This window comes from Miniopterus natalensis, chromosome 7 (assembly GCF_054644295.1).
Source record: "Miniopterus natalensis isolate mMinNat1 chromosome 7, mMinNat1.hap1, whole genome shotgun sequence".
NCBI lineage: Eukaryota > Metazoa > Chordata > Mammalia > Chiroptera > Miniopteridae > Miniopterus > Miniopterus natalensis.
In genome coordinates, this window is record NC_142087.1 from 5,383,203 (window position 1) to 5,408,391 (window position 25,189).

General features: G+C 54.6%; 2 protein-coding genes across 9 annotated transcripts; one reads left to right on the top strand and one right to left on the bottom strand.

Annotated features, from left to right (window-relative positions):
* Window positions 1-4,072: 4,072 nt before the first annotated feature.
* On the bottom strand, window positions 4,073-13,734 carry RBPJL (recombination signal binding protein for immunoglobulin kappa J region like). Its single transcript, XM_087818722.1, has 12 exons — window positions 13,705-13,734; window positions 12,384-12,492; window positions 11,032-11,157; window positions 9,980-10,050; window positions 9,687-9,802; window positions 9,264-9,438; window positions 6,968-7,105; window positions 6,447-6,556; window positions 6,025-6,177; window positions 5,158-5,313; window positions 4,933-5,036; window positions 4,073-4,822 (listed from the first exon to the last, which is right to left on the bottom strand). Exons 1-12 carry the CDS (start codon window positions 13,724-13,726, stop codon window positions 4,537-4,539), a joined length of 1,566 nt encoding a protein of 521 aa, XP_087674848.1. The 5' UTR covers window positions 13,727-13,734; the 3' UTR covers window positions 4,073-4,536.
* On the top strand, window positions 9,631-24,568 carry MATN4 (matrilin 4). Of its 8 annotated transcripts, none has more exons than XM_087818714.1 (10): window positions 9,631-10,118; window positions 14,686-14,799; window positions 15,511-16,080; window positions 16,760-16,882; window positions 18,866-18,988; window positions 19,084-19,206; window positions 20,821-21,234; window positions 21,329-21,481; window positions 24,043-24,149; window positions 24,221-24,568. In XM_087818714.1, exons 2-10 carry the CDS (start codon window positions 14,721-14,723, stop codon window positions 24,278-24,280), a joined length of 1,752 nt encoding a protein of 583 aa, XP_087674840.1. In that variant the 5' UTR covers window positions 9,631-10,118; window positions 14,686-14,720; the 3' UTR covers window positions 24,281-24,568. The 8 variants fall into 8 exon arrangements, with proteins under 8 accessions (XP_087674840.1, XP_087674847.1, XP_087674842.1 ...); XM_087818721.1 differs by lacking the exon at window positions 9,631-10,118 and adding an exon at window positions 12,310-12,460; XM_087818713.1 differs by lacking the exon at window positions 9,631-10,118 and adding an exon at window positions 13,942-14,021.
* Window positions 24,569-25,189: the final 621 nt, after the last annotated feature.

Here is a 25,189-nt window from a genome sequence, read left to right on the forward strand (position 1 = left end):
AGCCTAGACATTTCCTCCCCTTGGGTGTGAGCAGGACCTATAAATATGATGGCTGTCACTCCCATGATTAGGCTCCTTTGGATGGCAAAGGCGAAAGGATTTTGCAGATGTAATGAAGGTCCCAAACTAGTTGATTTTTGAGATCCCGAAAAGGGGGATTATACCAGTTGGGCCAGACTTAATTAGTTGAAAGCCCTTTTAAAAGAGGGTCTGGAACCTTCCTGATAAGAGCAATGCTCTCCTGTTGACTTTCAAGAAGCAAGTTGCCTTGAGTTCTATAAATACAAGGAAAGAAATTTTGCCAACAGCCATGTGAGCTTGGAAGGGGACCCTGTACCTCAGAGACACTGCAGCCCTGACCACAGCCCTTAATTACAGCTTTGGGAGACCCTGAGCAGAAGGCCCAGCTAAGCTGTGCTGGGACTCCTGACCCATGGAAACTGTGGGACAATAAATGTGTGTTGCTTTAACCTGCTACATTTGTTGTAATCTGTTGTGCAACATAGAAAGCTAATACAGAAGGTCACTTAGCTCTTCTGGACCATCAGTTTCCACATCTGTTAAATGGAGAGAGTGCTATATTTGGACTATCTCTGAAAGTGTTCTGGGGTAACAATGACAGCAGCTAGCCCATATAAAGTGGTGCCTGTGGACCTGTTGAAAGTGCTTTACATATATTAATTATTTTCTTTCTGATATCTTATGAAACAAATACTATTACCCCCATTGACAGAAGAGCAAACTGAAGCAGAGAGAGGTTAAGTGACTTGAACTTGTTAAGCTTACCCAGCTAGTACATACTGCTTTGACTCCGAGATAGCTGTTGTCTGAAAAGTCACTAAATCTGTATTCCTTCATTTTAAAGTGACCCCTCTGAAAATATACATGAGTAATTAGTGTGAGAAGTGCATGTATGTACCAGGACAAACCCCGCCAAACCCAGGATACCCCGCCCCAGGGTAAGGTGCTAGTGATGCACTTTCAGACCCCAGCCAGGGTTGGGGAGGGGTTTTGAATCAGTAAGGGCTTGGGGATGAGCTTGGTAGAGTGGTTCCCACTTCAGCACTTTATAACAAAGTGAGTCCATAGAGCTTGGTCACAAGGTCACGCCTTTCCCCAGGACTTTGCCTGCTCCTCCCATCCCCCACCCCTGCCCCGGGTGGCTAGCAGCCAGTTAGAGCAGGTGTTTACCGAATTACTGTGTCACCGCTGCCCTGCCTGCCTTTGTCACTGGGGTGTGGAACAGAGCCAAGCCCGGCTGTGGGGCCTTTTTTGGTGAGTATGGTCAAAGCTGACCCTTGCAAAACTTATTATTGTGTTATTGGTTTAATTACCCTTAAAGCCACTTCTTTGCTCTCTTGCTCTCTTCATGGTCTATGCCCTGAACAGTCCACATCTTCCCCAGAGAGAAAGGTACCTGAGAATTTCACCCACACTGTGGTTATGAGTTCTGAGGAAACCCAACTTAAACAAGACAGAGAGACCCAAAAATCCATGCATAAGCCAGAAAGCTAGCTTGTTCATGGTGGAACCTCAGGCAGCATGAAAGCTGGTCAATTGGAAGATTTTGAAAGAGATTTTGTCTTTGTTCTCACTACGTGCCCCATCGCCTGCTCCCCGCCCCTTGGAACACACACAGTCTACCTACACCTACCAGCAAACTAAAAGTATTAATTACTATTAGGTAGAGAATTAAAAGAACCTCAGAGCCCCAGACTTAGTATCAGGAGTATAGGGTTCAAATCAGGCTCTGTCATCAACCTGCTCTTAGAGCTTCCTGGGCCTTCTCTCTCAGAGCCTGTTTCCCCATCTGTGAAAGTGAGGAGGAAATGTGGATGGGAGCAATGATTCTCAGCCCTGGAGGGTCCTGATCCTGAGAGCCTGAAAACGTGAAGATTGTCTTTAAGAACCCTAACAGTTTAATTACATGAAAACTCAATTCTCAGGAAGAGAACAGTGCCACCTGCTGGTTTCACTTTTCCCTTGCAATCTCCAAATATCTGCCAATGCAATGCAAAGCAATTTGGTATTTATTATAGAGCCCAACTCAATGCTCAAGTATTGTACTGCGCCCTCCAGGATATGCAGCAATGAGCTCCTTTCCACTTGAAGCTCACAATCTATAGGGGACACTTGACATGTACATAAAGCCCTTTGTTCCAAGGTGGACATGGTCCCAGTGAGGTTTTCCACAAGGTGGAAAGCCTGAAGCCAGGGCCTGCTTTATGGACACGTGATGTGTGGAGTCACAATAGGCCTTGATTTCAGGCTCTGCTGTCACTGTCTTGAAATTCTTAATAATTTTGGCACAAGGGGCCATACTTTTTTTTTTTTTTTTTGCCCCGGGGTCCCACAAATTATATAGCTGGTCCTGCTTGGGGGAATCTTGGAGGCAGTGACATCTGAGCTGGGTTTGGAGAACAGAGCAGTAGTGAAGGGAGAGGAAAGGAGGAAGCCTACTTTAGCGTGGAAGGAGAGGTGGAGTCAGTCCTTAGGCCTCTGAAACTGGGTGGTGTGGGGGATGGAGATAAAAGATCAGGGGCTGTGAGGGGTGTGGGCAGGGAGGTGGGTTTGATGTTCCATGAACTCAGGATCGGGGGCTAGGAGGACCTCCAAGGACAGTCCAGTAGCTGGAACTCAGAAGACAGGCTAGGGCTGGAGCTTTGAGGTGGTAGACTTCCAGGTGGGTGTGCAGGTGGGACCAAGGGTTCTAAGGTGCCCTGAGGGGAGTGCAGAAGACAGAGGTGCATGGCTGGGCCTGGGCTTTCAGGCCAACCTAGGTTCTTGGCTTCTGACACTCCTGCTTTGTAGAGTGGTAGAGGAAGTCCTTGAGCACAGGGCTGGATGGGCCCTTCAGCACCAACTTCCTGTGTGGTGTGCTATAAAACTCCTCTTAACCTCCTTATAAGTGGCTTCCTGCTTCCACATCATCACAGGCACTGAGCCCGAGCTCTCCTGAGGTGTGCACTCATGTTGGGGACATTTCCATTCAACTTGTGCCCTGCATTCCTTGGCCAGGATTCGCTCTCAGCAGCTATTAGGGGCTTTGAACAAGCTTCTCCTTCCCTGTCATAGTGGGTTCAGCCTGCTGCTGCACACTTTGGGAAGTCTAAAGAGCAAACCTCTTGGAAAACGTCAGCATCTTCTCTCTCACGGGGCTTTCCATGCTCTGGGGGAGGAGTTTTGCAGGAAATGAGCGCCTCCTCAGAGTTCAAGGAAGGTCAGGACAAGGGGGAAGTGAAAGCCCTGAACCAACATTTCAAACCAGTTCTCTCCATTTAGCACCATCCGGGGCTAGCACAGGTAGCTGGCACCCGTGATATCTGTGTCCCTGGTTCCAGCAGCCTGAGCAAGGATACTGCCTGGTTCTTCTGCTTCCCTGTAGAGCACAGACCAGACAGAAGGTGGGCAGGTTGAGCAGGGATGGTTTGTGATTTAGTCCCCAGGCCTCATGCAAGGAAGCTCCCCTCTCAGCTGGGTTACTGCCCAGTTGATCGCAGGACTTGTGCCCAGAATTGTCCTGGGAAAGTTTTATTCTGTATCTTGTGTTTGTCTCTGGGCCTGGGGTGCATCTTTGCTTGGGGTGGGGGATAGCTAGTAGGGTAACTCATTGCCAGAGCTGACAGGTGGCCCCCGCGGCAGGAACAGGGTCAGGGATGCTAGCTTCTTCTCTAGAAAGGGCCCAAAGGGCAGGCTCTCTGCTCCATCGCAGTTTCCTTCTTCTGTGTGTGTGTGAGGAGGGGGAGTACACTGGGCACCTCCTTGTGCAGGTGCGTCATATAGATTAGGCTCTGCCTTGGACTGGGGGCACTGCTAGCACAGCAGAGGGACCCCTGATCCTCAGGACTTCATCCTACTGGGCCTCTGAGAGAAATCCCTGGGTGGCTAGTTAAGATGGCAAGAACTTCGCAATGCCCCAGGCAACCTGCCCAGCCACTAAAGGTGTGAGCCAAAGAGGAAACACCAGCGACTGTGCCTGCTCCGGCCATAAGGAGCATGAGGGAGTGCCGGAGTCTGTGTTCCCGGGTAGAGCCCAGTGCTCCAGGCGGGACGCAGTGCTCCAGGTGGGACCCGGTGCTCCAGGCGGGACCCACTGCTCCAGGCGGGACCCACTGCTCCAGGTGGGACTTGGCACACCAAGACAGATCTCATACTCCGGTCAGGAGCCACTGCTCCAGGGCCTGCAGGCCAGGCCTGGGCATGTGAAACGATGGGAGACACAGAGATGAGAGAGACAAAGATGGAGCGACAGGGGCACACAAATAGAGAGATCTACAAAGTTACTGAGGGAGAGAGACAGATTGTTTGATTTAGAAACAGAGACAAAGGCGGTGAGAGCCACACTCGTGACCGGACACAGAGAGCGTCACTCAGGTCCTGTCTTCCTAGATGTCAAAGGAGGAGCCGTGACTCCTGGAAGACGCGCAGGGGCGGGTTTCAGTGGCGAGAGCCTTCCCCCGCTGCTCGGAAGGGTCCTTCCCTTCCAAACCGCGCAGAGGGAGGGCCTCGGACCGTGAACCGCCCGGCCCGGCGCGCCTACGTCTGGATGAAGAGGTGGAAGTTGGTGCGCGTGAACTCGCGGTGGATGCTCTCCAGGAGCGCGTCCGCGTCGGCCTCCGCGTCCGCGGGGGGCTGGGGGTTGCCCGGGGGGCCGGGCCGCGCGCTGTATTCGGGGGTGTAGGTGAAGGAGAAGGCGCTGGGGTAGAAGAGGCCGTCGGGGCGCACCAGGCTCACCGCCACTGTGATGGGTGTGCGCAGCCAGCGCCAGTCGCTGCAAAAAGCGGCTACATCCGGCACCACGCACACCAGGGACCGCGGGCTCCTGGGGGTGGGGCACGGGGATTAGGGCTGCAGTGACGTCAGTTAGGGCTGACGACAAGCCCTCTCTTCTCCCCGTTCCCCCGGACCCAAGGGAGGCTCCCCCGCCCATACCTGTACATGGTCTCGGCCTCCACGTCCCCGAACCACACCTTGAGCCCCGCGTGGAAGTTCTCACCGTGGAGCTCCAGCGTGGCCACGTCACCCCCGCCACTCAGCTGGGAAAGGGTGGGACCAGGAGGTGTGGGGGAAGGGGTGGCCAAGGGCCTGCTGCCCTCCCTCCCCAGCACCCCGCCCCCCAGCGCAGTCACCCGCCAGAGTCCCCCGCACCCGATTCACCTCGAGGGTGCTGATGAGGGGCACCGGGGTGACCGGCTCCCGGGTGCACGCCAGGCTGGTGCTGAAGGAGAATTCCACCGACTCGGTGCCAATGATGGTCCAGCAAGAGCTGTCGTTGAGCAGCGCCCTATTGGCCTCCTTGGGGCAGGGGGAGGCCTGAGAGGAGACCCGGGGAGGGGCAGAAGCTCCGGGTGGTGGCCACCAGCGTGGGGAGCCCGGCAGTGCCTGGGCTTCCGTGCTCCGGTTCCCGGCCCAGGCTCTGCGGTTTACCTGCCCTTTGAGCTTAGACAAGACCCTTCAGTTCTCGCTGGGTTAAATGAGTTCGCTATATGAGCCGGCTTCTAAAGGTCTATTTTGTTAGGACTCTAGAATTCTATTTTTAACACTGTGCAATTCTGCGCCCTAACATGCTACAGTTCTAAAGTTCTTTGGGAGGGAATATTGCTCACTCATGTTATTTTCTACTTAAGGATGATTTCATCCCTCAACTGTCCACGATAATCTTCTTTGGGGAGTAGCATTGCTTAGTAACAAGAATAATCATCATCTCCCACATTCTACAATTCTATGACTTAACGTTTTATGGTTCTAATAGTCTTTGCTCAATAATACTCAATACTATTATTATTTTTTATTTACATTCTAAACTTTTATATTAGAACATTCTATGACTCTAAAATTCTTTGGGAAGGAATATTGCTGTAATACTGTTATTATTTTTTCTACATTCTCTGTCTCCATAGCCTATGATTCTAACATTCGCTGGGAGGCAGTGCAGCTCATTATGACGGTGATGGTCTTACATTCTGTGCTTCTCTGTGTCCTGACTTTCCTAGATGCTTGGTGCTGATCTTCTCTGCTTCTTACCTGGAATTGCACCACCTTCTCTGTGGCAAGACATAAGTAGGTGCCACCGCCTCCTGGAGGACCACCAGGAAACTGGAATGCACACTTGTGCAGTTGTGAGATGGGCTCGTCCACGTCAAGGAGCGCACACTGTTTGACTACTTTGCGGATGATCTACAACAAAAAGGTGGTGGGAAGTGTGGGAGCAAAGGTGACTGGGTGCTCAGAGGCCACCCTCCCAGCCAGCTTTCTGTTACTTCAATAGCCATGTGGGCACTGGCAGATTCCCCCCATGCCAGCCCTTTACCTCTATCCAGCCTCACAAAGCACTGAGTATCCTGGGTGAGAACTGAGTAGGTGTCTTTATGCCTTGGGCCCTCACCAGCCCTGCCCACATGGATCGTACCTTCTGCATGGATCTGGGGGGCCCTCCCTTCCCATACCATCGGAGGTAGTGTGATGCCCGTGACAGTGCAGACGAGCTGCACCAGGGAGCCATAGCGGACATAGCCCTCTCGAGGTGGGAAGTCCCCCTGGGAAGAGTGATCATCAGCTGGGGGTAAAAGGAAGGAAGAAAGGAGGGTTTCAGGGAGCCCCAAGCTTCTGCTTCAAACCCTGCCCTTCTTGCCTCTGACTCCACCCCATTTGCACATGGGTTTTGTGGGTAGGGTTGGCACATAAGGAGGCAGCTAAGGCTGACGGTTCTCATCTTGGAGGGGCCATTTGTGGCCATCCTCGCAAATGTCCACCCCCTGGGGTGGGGGGCTGAGGTGAGGGACTGGGCTGGACACTGGAGTCAGAAGGGCTTGGATCAGTCACTGACTCACTGGGAACTTGGGCAAATCTTTTGTGTTTCAAAGCCTCAGTTCCAAAGGCAGAGTTTACCTTCCCTAAAATGTGGTGGTGGATATCAAATAAGCTAATGAATGCAAAATGCCCAGCCCCCACCTGCTGACGTAGTTACCCAGGTGCAGGGTGAAGGCAGCCCATTGGCGCGCACTGGCCACGAAGGCGCCGTCCTCCACGGAGAGGTAGCGCGTGGAGACAGTCTGGGAACGCAGGCGGTTGAAGAGGGAGACCTTGGAGCCCGAGGATATGCACACTGTGAGGGGAGGTGGAATCAGTGCTCTGGCCTGGCTTGGTCCCTCGGACATGCCAGACACAGCTGAGTCTCGGTCCCCTCAATACTCAATACTATTATTATTTTTTTAATTTACATTCTAAAATTTTATATTCCAACATTTTATGCCCCTGTGCCAGTTTGATTCATATGCCCACTAGCCTAAACATAGTGGGCACTCATATTTCATAGCTGTTTATCTAGCACCTGCCCCAGTCCTGTTTCTGCACTTGTGCCTGGTCCTTTTGCTGCCTGGACATACTTCAGTTCAATATACAGAGTTATCAAATATTCACTAAGTGTAGCAGGCACTGTGCTGGGTACTGGGCACCAAAGGGAGAATTGGACCCAGTCTTGCTCTGGAGGAGCTCATGGTATCAGAGAGGAGACAGGGACATAAATATAAAATTTCAGTCTGCTGTGGTGAGGACTGGGTTAAGGAGGGCTTCCTGGAGGAGGTTATACTCTCAGCTGGGGAGCATGAAGTAGGTGGGAGTGCTTGGGGGGCCGCATAAGCATAGGCCACGTGGTGTGGAACAGCAGTAGTTTCTAGGGCTTGACATTGATCTCTTCCAGCCTATCACATAGGCAGAGCCGCAGTTTTGTTTTCTGATTGGATTTTGACCACCTGAGGAGAAAGCACTGGGGCATCTCCTTCTCTCCCTCACAGTGCTAGGCATAACATAGGCCCTTAATTTATACTTAGCCCAAGTTCCCATCCATTAAATAATAGCTAACGTTTGTTGTAGGTCAGGTGCTGTTTTAAATGCTTTATAGGTATTAGTTCACTTGAGCTTCTCAACAACCCTCAGAGGTAGATAATATTATCTCTACTGAAGACAGCAACTTGCTGAAGATTGCTAGACAAGTGAAGGGAAGAGCCAGGATTCAAAGCCAGGCCACCTGGCTCCAGAGTCTGCACCGTGCCCATCACACTATACCGCTTACTCCTCGGGCCCTTTCCTGATACCAAGGGTCAGCCAGGGCACTGCCTGGATCTGAGACATTCTTCAGGGTTTTCAACAGACAGAAAGTAAGTCTGTTAAAGTAAGTCTGTATAGGAGTAAGAGCTGGGCTCCGGAGTCACGTTGACCCAAGTCCAAATCCTGGCTGGACCATTTCCTAGCCAGTCAATCTTAGGCAAGTCACCTGGAATATGATAGGCCCACATGTTTCTCGAATGAATGGATAAATGTTCCAAACCTCATTTTTCCCATCTACAGCTTGGGAACAGTGACAGCACCGACCTCACAGGGACACAGTGAGCGTCAGACAGGAGGGATGGATATAATGTGTTCCAGGAAAGCCAACCCTCCCTTCTCCTACTCCTCCGTCCCACCTCCCAGTGTGGGTAGTGGTGGTGATGTCACTGTCACTCAGACTTTCCCCCCTTATATTCTCAAATCCTCCAGCCCTGGGATTTGTCACCCGGCGCCCAGGACAGCACTTATCTCAAACTGTCTCTAGACTGTTAGACTGCGTGTTCCTCCAGAATGGACACTGGTCCTTGTTTTATAGGGACCCAGCACCTGGCAAGAGCCAGGCATAGAGCAAGCGCTGAGTATAAATGTTTTTAACTGAATTTCCTTTTTGTTGTTACTAATTCTCACCAGAGGATATTTTTTCCATTGCTTTTCAGAGAGAGTGGAAGGGAGGGAGAGAGAGAGAAAAACATCAATGTGTACACCCACTGGTGGCCTCCCGCCCGCACCCTAAAGGGGGTGGGGGGGCGGTACCTGCCCTTGACCGGTAATCAAAGGGGAGACCCTTTGGTGCGAGGGCCAACTCTCTAACCACTGACCCACACCGGCCAGGGCTCCTCTGCCTTTTTATTGTCACTTTTAATCTGTCTCTAGTTCAGCACCTGCCGGCCTTTTGAGGGGCCCCCAACTCCCCCGTCCCCAACTCACACTCTCAAGCCTGGTATCTGTCCCCTCTCCGCTCCGCCGTTGCTTCCCTAACATATCATTCCCAGACCCTCCCCCGGCTCGGCCAGACCCCGCCCCTCGGGGCTCAGACTCCGCCTCCTCCCCTCGGACCCCACCCCTACAATCCGGGTCTCTCCCCCTCGCGAACCCCGCGGCTGCAGACGCAGGCGGCCCCTCCCCCTCGCCCTGAGACCGAGCCCCGCCCCGCTCACGGTCCGTGTTTTTCAGGGACTGCTTCTTCTGCGACGGCTTCGAGATGACCTTGATGAGGCGGCTGTGGAAGGTGCCCAGCTCCCGGCCCCCTCGGAGCACCAGCCGCAGCACCAGCCTGAAGTGCTTCCTTTTGTCCGCGTCCGAGATGTACAGGGTCTTGGCGCAACCGAATTCCTACGGGGTTCAGCGGACGGGCCGGCTCATCTCAGCCGCCCGCCTCGGGATGGACCGGCCTCGCCCAGTCCCCTGACGTCCGCCCCGTCGGAGCCACGCTCTGCAGTGCACCCTCCGAGCGGGACCTCACTTTCCCGGGCGCCCCGCTACCCATCGCTCGGCTTCCGCAGGGGAGTACGCGAGCACCCCCCCCTGGGGAAGAGGCGAGCATGGGAGCAGGACTGGGACCCCCTCCTAGGCGCGCTCACCCTGGAGTCGGGCTGCTCCTCGAAATTCAACTTCTGCGTCTCGGCGGCGCTGCCGGAAGCGCCGTCCAGTCCCATGTAACCGCAGACCGTGGGCCCCGTCTCCCCGGCCAGGTGGGCTGGAAAGGGACGCCAGGGGGCTCTGGACGGACTCGGGAAGAACTCGGGCGCCGGGCAGGCCTACTTTCCGCCGCCAGAGGGCGCGGCGAGACTGCGTCTGCCAACCGCCCCGCTCCCAGCCCCTGCTGCGTGGTCCCCTACCGTGCGAGGCGACCAGTCCTGGAGTCTGTCCTCACCTTGGCCCGGCACTGGCTTCACCCTCCAGCCAGGACCTGCGAGGTAGACACAGGGCGGAGGGCAGAAGAACCTGCAGAGACATGTAAGCGCTGAATTCGTGCATCATCTCCATCCGACTGTCTTGTAGGCACCTCAAAGGTAGCAGAAACCTGAAAGAATCCCCCCTCCACCTTTCCCACCGCCCTCCCCAGGCTTCTCCATGACTGTGAACCCTATTAACATCGAACCTTCTTTATCACTCCCCTCATTTGAACCGTCAATAAGTCCTGTCCACTCCACCTTTAAATCATGTCCAGAATCCACTGGCTTCTTACCACCTCCACCTTTTTATTTGTAAAACCATGAGCCAACCATGTTACTTGGCTTCTTAAAATCCTCCAATGGTTTAAATTCCAAGTCCTCACATGATCTGGCCCCTGCTTTCCTCTCCAACTTTATTTCCTACAGTCCCACCCAGCTTCTCAAACTGCAACCACTCCACTTCTTTTGTACCTCAAAGAGGCTGAGTTGGTACCACCTCAGGGTCTGTGCATTTTCTGTTTCTCCTCACGATTCCCCCACACTTTCTTCTGTCTGGCTCTGTTTTCACACTCAAGTCTCAGTTCAAACGTTACCTTGACCTTTCTAGCTAAAGTATCCTGCCTTCCATTTCTATCACATTGCACTGTTCCCTTCCAGTTTCCATGAGGATCTTGTTCATCGATTATGGGGACTTTATTGTCTGTCTCTTCCACACTAGAATGAAGATGCTACAAGAACAGGGACTGTATTTGTCTTGTTCAGCTGTATGCCCAGTGCCCAGTGGTACCCAGAGAGCCTGACACATGACAAGTACTCAGTTACTAGTTGTTGAATGAATGGGTGAATGAGTGAATGAATGGAGACTGTCGATTCCCTGGGAGGTTCTGCTAAGACCAAAGTGGGAACTATTGGTGGCTGAGGGAGAAGGCCCACAATGGCCAATAGCTGAGCCCTGAGTCCTCTCCAGGTTCCAAAAGACTCATAGGACCGGATGCCAAAGAGATCTGGGAGGGGTGGGTTCGGCACCTACCGTTTCTCATTTCCGTATGATTTCTGGGCCACCTTGGCGTGCAGGATCCGCACCGTTTGCTCGCACTGCTGCTGCAAGCACCGGCGCACGCCTTCCCTCAGGACAGTGGTGTGCTCTGGGGATGACCTGGGAGGCCCACAGCAGGGAGTGTTAAATAGCGTAGGTTGAATGAAATGAAGTTCTAGTGTTGACCCTTTGTGGTCAGGGCAAGGAAGTGTTGGGTAAGGGAGGGGACATGTGCAAGTCAAGAGCTAAATATTTGGGCTGCCCGGTGCTCAGTGAGACTTGCTCTGAGCCTACCGGGACCACCCAGGCACCACTCTGTCGGTCTGGCTCCACGCCCATTGTAGCCTGGAGCACTGGGGAGATGCCCCAGAGGCACAAAGGCCAAACGTGCGTTGGCCTTGAGATGGAGGCAGAATATGTGAGGGTGCCTGGCTTTCCCTGCACCCTGAGGGTACCAGCCCCCGGGAAGTCTTGATGCCAGGGGGGAAGAGCCTTTGCTGGCCCCACAGACCAGAGTGCTCTCTTGCCTGCTGGTAGATGCCTGCAAAGGTGGAAGGGCCCCAAAATAGTGTCCCCAGGATCCTGGGATTGGGGGAGGAGGAGCATTTCAGTTTTTTCCCTGGTCAAAGTAACTCTCCCCGCTTCCTCCCAAGAGCAGGGCCTGTTACTGTCTTAGCTTTACTTGGCTTGATCACAGGGCCTCCACTGGCCACGTGGCGTGGGCCACGCAGATCCTGGTGGCCTGATGGCTTCTCAGCCTGGGAGTTTTGATGGGTGAGGGTGGGTGGGCCCAAGACCTAAGCAATTGCAGAGAACAAGTAAAGGAATCCGTGATGGCAGAGATTTGAGGGACCACCAGGTGGGGCCGGGGAGAGCCATAACCCCCGGCTGCCTTGAATCCTTTACCCACTTCTCAGGACCATTGTCGGGGGCCTCTCCTCACTCCTGGAGGGGGCGACCGAGGGCAAGAGCCGCCGCGCCCTCCGAAGCGGGGCCAGGCGACCGGAGGCCCAGCCGAGCCCCGCTCCGCCCCCTGGGGCTCTCCTCGGGGAAGGGGCTGGAGGCCTCCAGCGCGTCCGGCCGCGGACAGGGTGGCCGCCCAGCCGCCCGCGGTACCGGATTCCGGCCCCGCAGCCCGCGTCGGCCGCTCCCAAGGTGGCTGGAGCAGGGGGCGCTGCTCTGGCTCCGCCCCGGCCCTCGGAGGCAGGGGGATCGCCTCGCCAGTGGGAGGGGTCGCAGCCCGCGCTCCCCCTCCCCACCCGCCCGCCCGGGTTAAAGGCGGCCGCCGCCTCCTCGAGCTCCAGCTGCCTGGCAGTCCCGCCTCGGGCACGCTGCCCGCGCCCTACCTGCTCCAGCTGCCCGGGAGGCTCCGCCCGTCGGCTCCGCTCTGCGGCCGCGCCTCCGAGTCGTCCAGCAGGTTCAGGTGAGTCAAAGGGCCTGGGGGCGCTGAGGGGTCTGCGGGGAGCAGGCGGCCAGCCAGACCAGGCGACCGTACTTAACCGCGGCTGCACAGCCTACGGTACCCGCATTGGACCTGCAGTGCCCTTCCCCACTTCTGTAGGGCTCTTTCCATATTGAGTCCCCACCAGCAAGCCCACCAAAAAGGGGAGGGAACGTTTCCCCCTAATCTCCTCCCCCTGGGAACCCCCAGGTCCCTCCTGTAGATCAGCTCACTTTGCAGCCAGCTCTTGAGGAATTATTTACAGAACTCTCCTCCCTCTGGAGGCCACTTTCCCCACCCCAAAGACATTTCCAAATCTTTCATTTTAACCCAGGATTGATTACCCCCCCCCCCAGCTCTGGGCTCTAGCGTCAGCCTGTCACCACGTTGCTGTGTGACTTCGGGTGAGACTCTACCCTCTCAGGACCTAGTGCCTTCCTCTGTAGAATGTACGGTTGGAAAGGTGATGAGCTTTGAGGCAGCCGCTATTTTGACTTTCTAGAGTTCCTGGGGTGCAGGTAGGGTACCAGGTGAGATGTTTGCTCACGCACGCCAAGAGCAGGATAAGGGGGACCTTAATCATGACTTGGGGTCCCTGAGGCTTCTGGAAGTAGGAAAGGATGAGAGGTGGCAAGAGCCCCTTGTGCCTTTACCCCCATGCTCCCCGGGGGTGCTGGCTTCAACTATGGGCCAAGCTAGAGAAAGCATTCCAACCTTCCCGCTCCAGCAGCTGGCACATCTGGCTTGGTCACCCTCCCATGACGGACTCTGCCAGAGGGATTTCTGTTCCTCTACCAGGCCTGAAAGGCGCAGGCGGAAAGGATCCGAGACGGGAAAGCCGCCTCGGGTGAGAGGCAGGCACCCGGCCTTGCTCAGAATAGGCCCATTCACGGAATTGGGGGGCGGGGCGGGGCTGCGGTTGGGTTAGGGGTGGCTGGCCCCCCTCTACCAAGACGCAGCAATAGAAAAATGGCTAACGCAGCCTCAGCATGGGCGCGGGGGTGGGCAGGGAGCAGAGGGAGTGGATGGAAGGGAAAGGGGGTCAGCGGCTCCTAGACGCCAGGTTGCCAGGCAACTCAAAAGGAAGGAGGGAAGCAAGGAGTCGCAGGTTCCTTTGCAGCTCAGTGGGCCGCCTTCTCGGGCCTCAGTTTCCCCATCTGTACAATGGGAGCCTTTCGTGATTCTCAAGGGGCCGCGTCAAGGGCCTGGGGAGGGTGAGCGCTCACCTGCTGCCCCCACAGGGTCCATGGCCGCGTCCCGAGGCCCCCGCCGCTCGCTCACAGCCGTCTGTGTGCTTCCCGCGCCGCTGGCCTCGGAACCCTGCGCACTCCCGCTCCTGGACCCTCACGCCGGATATATCCTACCGGCCTTATCTCAAGGCCCCGGGGCTCCCGGCTCGCTGTTTGTTCTGGGCAGGGGCACCTGCTGGGCAGATGTGGGCTTCCCACGGCCGCCTCGCCAACGCAGCCAGACCCAGGAAGCGCCCCCTGGCGGCCTCTCCTGAGAGCAGGCGGGAAGTGGAGGCGCCAGGCCTCGAATTCAAGTGCGTGGTGGGATTTGGCCAACGCAGTGCCCACCCCCTACCCTCCCAACCCAGAGCTCACGGCCCTCCCCTGAGGCCTGCGGGTGTGTGTGTGTGTGTGTGTGTGTGTGTGTGTGAAGGACAGCCACACAGACGCGCCTTGTGTGGGGAGGAGGTGGGGAATGACTTCCTTCTGCAGAGGTTTTCCTCCCGGGAGACGAGGGCGTGGACCAGTCGGCTTGTCCTTGGAACTCCCGAGGTACAGGATTGCATCCCGGCGCAGCCACTTTCTTGTCGCGAGACTTTGGGTATCGGAGCCTAAATTCTTTGAGCCTGTTTCCTAATCTGTACAATGGGAACAATAACAGCCTGTCTCATAGAATTGTCCAACTGTCGAGAGGGTTAAATGCCACAACGCCCGAGAAGCGTTTAACATTGTGCCTGGCATTTAGGAAAGGCTGTTTCTGTTTAAATTGTGTATGTTTTTATCTACTTATATTTATTTACAAAGCAGAATGCCTTGTGTTTCCCAGAAATCCCACTGTAATGAAAATTAATTATGAAGATACACAAAAGTAGAGAGATTAGTAAAACAAACCCATGACTCTCCTCCACCTCCAAGTGCCCATCGCCCAGAATGAGAGTTCTGCAAATACTATTTTGCTATCTCCCTTCCTCTCTCCAGGCTCTGACACCTCCATTCTCTGCCCCCCAAGTGCCATGAGGGGCCTTCCATGCTCACCACTGCCCATGTTGCTGCTCCTTCTTCAGCCCTGGGAGACCCAGCTCCAGTTCGAAGGTGAGCCGGGGCCCAGACCTCACCAGCGAGGGGAGAGGAACAAAAGCAGGCTTTCCATCTGCAGCCAGGTAGGCCTGCTGGGAGAGACAAGCAAGAGCTTTGGAACCCTCCAGGCTGGGTTCGAATTCACCCTTTCACCTCTCTGAGCCTCAGTCTCCTCATCTGTAAGATGTGGCTTAGAGATTTCAAAATTGGGCTCACGCAGAATACCCATTTGATGTTACATTTTTAAAAGTTAATTGAAAAATAAAGAGGTTTCACATAAAAATCCTGATGTGGGACTTGTCTTGGAAAGTTAAAGAATCTGCCAACATGGCTGGCATGCCTGCAGCAGCATTTGGCTGCAGCTGCTCACTTTAGGGACACGGCTCTCTGGGATCCACCGCCAGACCCCATCAATCAGTTCACTCGTTTATGCTGCGTGCCGGGCCCCTACAGGCAGTTGAGTTTGCGACATGACTCCTTCCTGTCCCAAATGGATCATACCTCCTCAGGATAGCCCTCAGAGCTGTAGGATAGACAACTGGTGAAATCTACCCGGGCCCTCGGCAAATGCTGGGCGAGTGACTGTCTCTAACTTGCATTTGCTGGGGTAATTCCGCGCGGGCGCTGTTTTGCAGGGATAGTACCATTCGCCCCGGTTTTCCCTGGGGATCTCCTCGGCCCTGAGGCTTCGCCGACCTGGGAAGGCCCTTCCTCATCTCCTCGCAGGTCCCAGGTGCCGCACTGGACCCCTGGATTTGGTGTTCGTGATTGACAGCTCGCGCAGCGTGCGCCCCTTCGAGTTCGAGACCATGAGGCAGTTCCTGGTGGGCCTCCTGCGCCGCCTGGACGTGGGGCCCAACGCCACGCGCGTCGGCGTGATCCAGTATTCGAGCCAAGTGCAGAGCGTCTTCCGGCTGGGCGCCTTCTCGCGCCGCGAGGAGATGGAGCGCGCCCTGCGCGCCTTGGTGCCGCTGGCGCAGGGCACCATGACCGGGCTGGCCATCCAGTACGCCATGAACGTGGCTTTCAGCGTGGCCGAAGGCGCGCGCCCGCTGGAGGCGCGCGTGCCTCGAGTCGCTGTGATCGTGACCGACGGGCGGCCGCAGGACCGGGTGGCCGAGGTGGCGGCGCAGGCGCGCGCCCGCGGCATCGAGATCTACGCGGTGGGGGTGCAGCGTGCGGACGTGGGCTCCCTGCGCGCCATGGCGTCGCCCCCGCTGGACGAGCACGTCTTCCTGGTCGAGTCCTTTGACCGCATCCAGGAGTTTGGCCTGCAGTTCCAGGGCCGGCTGTGCGGTGAGTCAGGGGAGCGCGGGAGCGAGGCTCGAACTGCCTAGATTCCCATCCGCACCCCGGTACACCCCGCCCCGTGCTGGGGGCCCGCCCGCCAGGGAGCCGAGGCGCTCAGGCCTGAGACAGCCTGGCACGTGCCAGCTCTGCCCACTTTTGCTTAGCCTTCGCCCACCAGTAGCAACATGTGGCGTACTCCCCGCCCGGGACGAGCAGTGGTTCACCGCAGGCTTAAAGTCGGACTCTAACCGCCGCCCCTCCGCCCAGGAAGCACCGCCCCTCAAAGCTGAGCGCCGGCGCCCGCTCCAGAGAGTCCTGTCCCGCCCGCATGGGCGCGGCCCTGCCCGCTCGCATTTTAGCTCAGCTCGTCCTGCAAGCTGCCAGATCCGTTCCAGTCACCTTCAGTCACTCCGCCCGCCTCGGCTCAGCGCCGCCCCCCTCCACCTTACCCCGCGTGGTCCTGCCCTATCCCATTGACGCACAGCGGCCTCCCTCTTTCGAGCCTCTTTGTAGGGGCTGTTCAGGCCCTGTTGTTTCCCGAAGCCGTCCCTCTCGGACCAGTTCTTCTCAAATGAACTAAGCCCATACTTGATCACGGTTCCTGCCTTTGACCCCATCCAGCTGTCTCTCGTTGCAGGCTTCTGCCCATCTGTCCCCTGCTGAGTCTACTCTTATGTGTCCTTAGGAAAGAACCTGTGTGCTGAGGGGGGACACGGCTGCCAGCACCAGTGTGTCAGCTCCGCCAACACGTTCCACTGCACCTGCAACCCCGGATACCAGCTAGCAGCAGATAACAAGGGCTGTTTGGGTGAGAACTACTCCTGCCCTGCAATCCTGAGCCTTCTGCGGCTCCCCATTGCCCCAGCATCAACCCAATGGGTCTGGAAGGGCCTTTGGAAGTCCAGCTCCCTCACTTTACAGGTCTGAGAAAGGGAAGGTATGCCTGGAGTCACACAAGTCCTTGGTGGGACCAGGGCTAGAAACCTTGACCTCACCGTTAAGTGTGCTTTCTGCATCTTTCTGTCCACTCTTTCAGGCTTGATCCTACCTGGCTCCAACACACCTCCCAAACTTGTTTATGTCTTCTCACAGGCACATCTTCACAGTTTCTGTAACTTAGACACTGCTGGAGTCTTCACTTAGGGTCTCCATACACCACCACCCCTGCCTCGTACATGCTGTCATTCCTGCTTCTGCGTCTCGCCTGGGCTGCGCACCTGGCTCTCTTGCTGCTCCTCTCTGCACCTGCGAATCTTTCAAGGCCTGGTTCTTCATTTTTGCCTTCTGAAAAGCTATGGCACACAATGCCTTTGCTTGTACAATTGGGACTTTCTTTTTCATTTGTATGTGTGTCCACTCCTTTCATCTTAACAGCAGCTACCGTTTACTGAGTGCCAAGTTACTTTCAGACATTGTGCTGGGAGCACTGCATACATCATCTCCCAACCTCACAGCACCCTGGAAAATGAGATCATGTGATCCCCATAACTGAGATGTCAGCTGGGGTCTCCTTGTTTCTAGAACTTAGACAAAACTGGCCTGAAACCCCATGTGATGACCCATGAACATCCCAACCCCTGCCCAAGATCTCTGAGAATTCCCAAGTGCTTACATTCTGTGGCCCCCTCTCACTCTGAGCTTCTGCTGAATTCAATCAGTTGATGGCTCCTCTCCTAATTTCTCAGCCCCACACGTGCTGTTCTTGTGCTGTGCGCATAAATCGGCCTCTTTCTTGGTTTACACACTTGTGCACACCAGGGCATGTGAGTGTGTATATAAGTGTGTGTGCATATGTCCATTTTACTAAAGATGGGGGTGGACAGAGGTGTGCGTTACATCTAAGCAAAGCCAAACATACACACAAAAAGGGAAACACCCATTTTTTCTAATGGAATATGAAGCATCGTTGACCCTGAAGGCCCTCAGCCTCCCCACTCCGAGGGAGTTTTTACTGGCGCCCTCACCCCACACAGTCACTCATCTTCACATTGTCTTGTCCCTTTTCTTCCTCTCTCCACTCCCACCTCTTTTCCAGAAACCCCAAGTTCTCACTTTTTTATGCAGGATAATTCACCTCTTTCCAGTCCCTATTCCCTGGTGCTGCTCTAGGCGATCTTTGCACATCTAAGCCATCAAAATACTCAGCAAGGCAATAGCTGCCCTTCCTCAGAAGGAAGCTGTAAAGAGCAGTTGTTCTCTTCCATTATATCTTCATTTTGCAGATGGGAAAATGGAGGCTCAGACAGGTGAAGTGGCAGAATCTGGTCCTCCTCTGTTAGTGAGCGAGCATCTTCAGGGCAGGGGCCCGGTCTCCTACGACTGTGGATTCTTGGCCTATTCCTGGCTTGTAAGGGGCACTGTGGGACGCATCTGGGTCTTGAGTTGGCAGGGCCATCCGGCCCACAGCCAGGAGGCCTATGCACATAGGAATCACAGGTGCCTGGGTACCACCCCAGGCTAATTAAGTCAGGGTAGCTGGGAATTGGGGTCCAGGCATAGGTATTTTTTAAAAAGCTGTGCTCTCAGGGCTGAGAAGTGCAGCCCCAATGTATATGCCAGCCTCCCCTCTTCCTCAGCCATTGACCTGTGCACTGAAGGGACTCATGGTTGTGAGCGCCACTGTGTCAGTTCCCCGGGTTCCTATTTCTGTGGCTGCCGAGCTGGCTTTGTACTCTAGACCAGAGGAGCTGCAGGGTTGAGCGACCTCCGCTCCCCCCTGTAGCATCCTGGACTGAGGTCTCTGGTGGCTCCAATCAGAAGTGACATCTTGCTGCGTCTTCCTCCCCACCAGTCATTGATCACTGCGGCTTTGGGAACCACAGCTGCCAGCATGAGTGTGTTAGCACCGTCGGTGGGCCAAGGTGCCGCTGCAGAGAGGGCCACGACTTGCTGCCTGATGGGAGGAGCTGCCAGGGTGAGGAGGGGTCCCCTGTGTGTGCTGAAGGGCAAGGGGCCTTAGCTGGGGGAGCCTGCCCTGACTTAGCCCGACCTGCCTGTCTCGCCTTGAAGCCCGGGACCTTTGCAACGGCATAGACCATGGATGTGAGTTCCAGTGCGTGAGCGAGGGCCTGGCCTATCGCTGCCTGTGCCCTGGTGGGCGGCAGCTCCAGGCAGACGGCAAGAGCTGCGGCCGTGAGTCGCGGGTGGAGGGGGTGCCCCTGCCCCATCCTCGCCTTCCGAGCATCCTTGACTTTGGTGTGGGTGTGGTGTGAATGTGTGGGCGTGGGCGGTGGTGACGGGGCTGGAAGGTGTGCGAGGCCCTGCCTCTGTCTCTTTCCCTTCAATTCTTTACGCTGTTGCTACGGTTAATTTTTAAAATACAAACATGGGTGGGCGAAAGTAGGTTTATAGTGTGAGTATACAAAACAGAGTTTATTCTTGTCTTATTACTTGTTAATTATTGTGTCGTTTTCCACACAAACAACTGCAGCCCTACTTTGGCCCTCCCTGTATGTGGTCGCACTCCCCCCTTGCTCGGAAGCCACCTGTGGCTCACCAGGGCCACAGAATAAAGGTCAAATGCCTTTTTCAGATGGTGGGTGCAGCAGCCACATTCGTGGGTAAGAAAATCCAACTAGGGGGTTACAACTAGCATTAAAAAGAAAGAATAAAGAAAGTTTACAGCATGTAGAAAGAATAGGTATTGTTTCATGGAACTTAATTTTAATTATATGTGAGCATATGTAGTACGTCATGACGTATTATTACTGTTTTTATTTTATTTTCCTTTTTTTTTTTTTTTTTTTACTGTGGGTTGTGGTCAAATTTTTGAAACCACTGCCTTAGCTCATCACAGTCTAGCTTCAGCCAACCCCATAAGCCTTTCTCTTGCCACACTTGAACATTTTAGCCACACTGGCCTGCCCGTTCCTGAATGTGTGGAGAGCCCCCAGCTTCCATGCCTCTTCACATTCTGCGCCCACCACCTAGAATGCCCCCGCCTGCCTTGGAGAACTCCTACTCCCCTCTGAAGACCAAGTCGAATGCCCCCCTCCACGCAGCCTCGCCACCTCCAGGAGGAATGAATTATTCTAGCCCCAGGCTCTCTGCTGTAACACGTGGCACGTTGGACTGCTCTGCCCTATCCTGATTTCCTCATGGATCAGGATTATGTTGCATTTATTGTTTGAGCCCCCTTCGGGGCTGGCGAAGTCCCTGGCTCAGAACAGGCGAGCCAACATTGCAGAGCGATTAGGAACATGGGTTTTGCGGTCAGGCAGACCTGGTTTCAAATCCTGGCTCAGCCGCTGCTGGCTAAGGGATCCAGAGCAAAACACTTTATCTTTCAGAACCTCAGGTTATAGAAAAGGGGGACAGTCCCCAAGGTTATTGGGAAGATTGAGAAGCAATATATAAAGCACCTAGCCCAGTGCCTGGCACATGGTAAGCTGTCAAATAATAATGTTTTTGTTTTTATTTAGTATTGTTAATACTGGTAAAGTGTTTAGAATTCTGTCCGATACACAGTAGATGATCAATAAATAGTAACTGTTGTAGTTGTGGGTATTATTATGATTATGTTTTTAGCAGATTGCCTGGCTTGTTATGCTCAGCACCCAGTAAATGGCAAAGGTTACAGTGATGCTGGTAATAATAACAGCACATCGTGCCGGTGCCTGGTCAGGAAGGCCTTCACACACGGCATCTGCTATATAATCAGTGTTTGTGAGTGAAGGACGAGATGGGTAGATGGCTGCTGCCCGCCAAGATTCTGGTCCCTCCATCCAAGTCCTTCTCACCGCCTAGGGTGCCGGGAAGGCCACGTGGACCTGGTTCTGCTGGTAGATGGCTCCAAGAGTGTGCGCCCTCAGAACTTCGAGCTGGTGAAACGCTTTGTGAACCAGATCGTGGACTTCCTGGACGTGTCCCCCGAGGGCACGCGCGTGGGGCTGGTGCAGTTCTCGAGCCGGGTGCGCACAGAGTTCCCGCTGGGCCGCTACGGCACCGCGGCCGAGGTGAAGCAGGCGGTCCTGGCGGTGGAGTACATGGAGCGCGGGACCATGACCGGGCTGGCGCTGCGCCACATGGTGGAACACAGCTTCTCTGAGGCGCAGGGCGCGCGGCCCCGCGTCCTCAATGTGCCTCGCGTGGGCCTGGTCTTCACCGACGGCCGCTCCCAGGATGACATCTCGGTGTGGGCAGCTCGCGCCAAGGAGGAAGGTGGGCTTGGCCCGGGACGCACTTGCGTGGGGTTGGGTTGGACACGGGGAGGTGACTTTCCTGACGTCTAGGGCACCCCCTGTATCCTCGGCAGGCATTGTCATGTACGCCGTGGGCGTGGGCAAGGCAGTGGAGGAGGAGCTGCGTGAGATCGCCTCAGAGCCTGCAGAACTGCATGTGTCCTACTCCCCTGACTTCAGCACCATGACACACCTGCTGGAGAACCTCAAAGGCAGCATCTGCCCGGGTGAGCACATCTGGCTCCAGACACCTCCCCTTCTCTCACTGCCCAACCTCTGATATCTCCCCTACTATTCACCCCCATTCCCCTTGCAGAGTTACAGGGAGGGTGTGGACTCGCTAGACGCACCCTTGTTACCTAAACCAGCAGCAGGGCTGTCACTTGGTAATTTGTTAGAGTTGCAGTGTTTCCAACTGTCTCCAGACCTAATGAATCAGATTTTACACTTGAATAAGACCCTCAGAGAGTTCATATGTTTGTTAAAGTTTAGGAAGCACTAGCCTAGGCTACCTTTCCCTCAAACTAGTGGGTTTTCGGAATATTTTGGGGGAACTTTTTCAGAGGAACGTCAATCTCAGAATTTCTAAGTGGAGTCACAGCCTATAGTCCATTAACTTGTTGGACTTCAGTTTTACACACCTGGCAAAGTTGCAGGACGGAGGGTTTCAAGTACGCAAAGCTACGTGTCTTCTTTTGAACAATGTAGCCCATAAGTGCAACCGTCTACTGCATGGTGCTCAGCTGAAAGGGCCAGTGCTCTCCAGGGAGGAGCGGAGGGCTGGCGAGCCTTGTGAACTGTACTTTATAGGACATAAAAGGGATTGTTTGGGGGTAATTTTTACCATAGAGTGTTAAGACTAACCCAGGCGTAAGATGTGACTCTTCTTTCAGATTTCCAGGCCCTACGTCCAGAGCTAGGTTCAGTAGGGCTGAGCTGGGCCTAGGGAATCTCTCTCTCTCTGTCTCTCTCTCTCTCTCTCTCTCACACACACACACACGAAAACACACACACAGTTGACCCTTGAATAACCCACTTATATGTGGATTAAAAAAATATGCTTATAAGTGGACTATCCTTGTTCAAATCCATGTTGTTCATGGGTCAACTGCCTTTTCCATCCACAGCTGGGAATCTGCATATTCAGAGGATTGACTTAAGTGATATGCAGATTTTCAACTATGCAGTGGATCAGGGTTCCTAACCCTCAGTTTGCTCAAGGGTCAGCTGCATATACATTCATACATGTGTGTGTGTATATATGCCTATACGTATATATACACATGCACACATACACCCCCACCCCAGGTTAATTCTAATAATTAGCCAGCATATTGTGGAGGCACCAGATTAGCTGCTCCTTTAAGGCCCTTCCTGTCCTGGCTCTTATGTCCCACACTATGTGACTTTGGGCAAGTCACTTAATCCCACCCATACCTCAACTTCCCTCTTCTGTAACAGGGGAGGGTGCCGGCAGCCCAAGGTTGTCTCGAGCTCTAGAATTCTAAGAGAACTCTGGGCTCTGTGTTTGAGGCTCTTCACCAATTGGCTGTGTGGCCTTGGGCAGATCCTCCCCCCTCTCTGGCGCTTGGTTTCCTCATCTGCAAAGTTAGGAATCTTTTCAGGACAGTCACCAATACCATTAATGACATGACATACAGCAGTTTGCTAAGGGTACATACAGGACTAAGAAACAACCTTTAAAATCATAACAGCAATTCTTTATTGGAGGCCAGACATTGTGCTATCATTAAAAATGGCACATCTTTACAGACTGTTAGTGAATCTAAGATATCACCCATTGTCAAATTCACCATTATTTTCTGTATAGCTAAGGAAAAATACGGGTGCCAAATTTAATTGTAAGGCACTTATTTTGATTTTAGAGATGCTGAAATGTGTCAGAGATAGACTTGGATCAGTGGTTCTTAAACGTTAGTATGCATCAGACTCACCTAGAGGCTGAGTTAAAACACAGCTTGCTGGGCTCCAACCCCAGTGTTTCTGATCCAGTAGGTCTGGGGTGGAGTCTGACAATTTGCATTTCTAATAACTTCCCAGATGAGGCTGATGCTTCCCGTCCAAGGGTCACACTTGGAGAATCACAGGTCTAGTTGAAATACACTATCAGGTATTTACGGTGCCAGGCAGTGCTCTAGATCTGCACTCCCCAGCAAGGTAGCCACCAGCTACATGTGCCCACTTAAATTAATTACAATTAAATAAAGTAAAAAAAAATAGCTCTTAAGTTACACTAGCCACATTTCAAGTGTTAAATAGCCACATGTCCGGGCAGGGCAGATATAGCACATTTCATCACTGCATGAAGTTTCATTTGGAGAGTGCTGCTGTGAACTCTTGCCACTCCAAGTGTGGTCCACAGGCCAGCAGCGTCAGCAGCACTTGGGAGCGTCTCAGCTCCTTCCCCATTCTGAATAAGAGTCTATATTTTAACAAGATCTCCTGGTGATTCTGAGCATCAAACTTTAGAAACACTCTTCTAAAATGTGTACACACACACACAAATTATAGAATCCTCAGTACCAGCCAATGAGTAGATTTTCTCATTGTATCCATTTTTACAGACGAGGAACCTGAGGCCTAGAAAGGTCGAGTGAGGTTTCCAATATCCCACAGCTATGTAGCTGGGACTCACCCCAGGTCTGTTTGAACCCAAAGCCCGTACACTCAGCCACAGGCCGGGTGGAGGTATATCAAAGGGCCTTGGCCAGGGCCCGCTGGTCCTCCTGCAGATTCTCATTCCCCCGACTCTGTTCCCGGCTGGCAGAGGAGGGCATCAGCGCGGGCACCGAGCTTCGGAGTCCCTGCGAATGCGAAAGCCTCGTGGAGTTCCAGGGCCGCACGCTGGGGGCGCTCGAGAGCCTGACTCAGAACCATATCCTTTGGCGGCGGGGGCGCGGGACGGGGACCCCGCCCCTGCGATCCCCCGTTTCCTTAACCGCTCACTCGCCCAGCTGACGGCGCGCCTGGAGGATCTGGAGAACCAACTGGCCACCCATATGTGAGGGCCGCGGTGGCCGGGACCGGGCAGGGGCGAGGCCCCGAGGACTATGCCCCCTCGGGCGCCGTCGGGCGCCGGGGCCGGGCTGAGCCTGAGCCCCTCGGGCCCGGGCTGGCGGGTTCCCAGCGCCGCGCTCGAGCTGGCCTCGCCTGGACCACAGGCCTGACTGCGGAGGACAGGGGGCGCGGGCTAGGTCCGCACGCCCTCGCAGCCTGCTGCTGCTCTCAGTTCTTTGTTGGATCTCTTTTTTGTTTTCTTTTTCTTAAAAAAAAATAAATCTGGTTTCCATGGGGTCGATTTGTGGGTCTTACTGTGCCGCCAGGGGGAGGGGAGGCCAGACGGAGCGCGCTCCGGCGGCGCCCGGGTGGCGTCTCCTCGGAGAAAGGCGCATTGTGCGGGGGTCGGGCTGGGGGGCAGGGGACTGGGCACTGCTTCCCCCTCCTTGTTTATTCAGCCGAGAACAGACGGCTCCTTCTGCAGGCTGCGGGAAGGGAGGGGGCTCCACGGGAACCCTTGGGGTCTGCGCAAGTCCGCATCCCCTCCATCCCCCGGCGGATCGAACGCTTCTCTCTCTGGCCGTACCTATCTCATGGTGCCCCCAAACCTGGCTGCAAAGCTGCTGGAGCTGGGCGGGGGAGCTGGTGAGGAAGCTGGAAGCTGTAATTGAGCTTCTAAATGGACGGGGTGGGGGCGGATGGGTAAGTTTCCATGGATTTTATCTCCCTCCTGCATTAGGTAGGAAGAGGAGAGGGTATCAGCCAGGGCCTCTGGCCGAGGGGCCTCTGCCTGCCTAGCCTGTGCCCCACACGCTCTGACTCAGCGCCTCAAGACAAAAAAAAAACCCCTAAAAGCAGCCCTCTGTGGTAAAGAGCACAGACCAGCACCACTTCCCAAGTGCATGTAAGAAAATGCA

Bases quoted from the DNA above. Each gene is read 5' to 3' on its own strand.
- RBPJL (XM_087818722.1), bottom strand. From the start codon at position 13,726: ATGGACCCTGTGGGGGCAGCAG. The intron at 6,178-6,446 runs GTATGGGAAGGG...TTTTTGTTGTAG, and splicing joins GCATCACACTACCTCCGATG to ATCATCCGCAAAGTAGTCAA. The intron at 4,823-4,932 runs GTATGGGCGGGG...CCCCACCCCCAG, and splicing joins GAGGCCGAGACCATGTACAG to GAGCCCGCGGTCCCTGGTGT.
- MATN4 (XM_087818714.1), top strand. From the start codon at position 14,721: ATGAGGGGCCTTCCATGCTCACCACTGCCCATGTTGCTGCTCCTTCTT. The intron at 16,883-18,865 runs GTGAGAACTACT...CCTCCCCACCAG, and splicing joins AGATAACAAGGGCTGTTTGG to TCATTGATCACTGCGGCTTT. The intron at 21,235-21,328 runs GTGGGCTTGGCC...TATCCTCGGCAG, and splicing joins AGCTCGCGCCAAGGAGGAAG to GCATTGTCATGTACGCCGTG.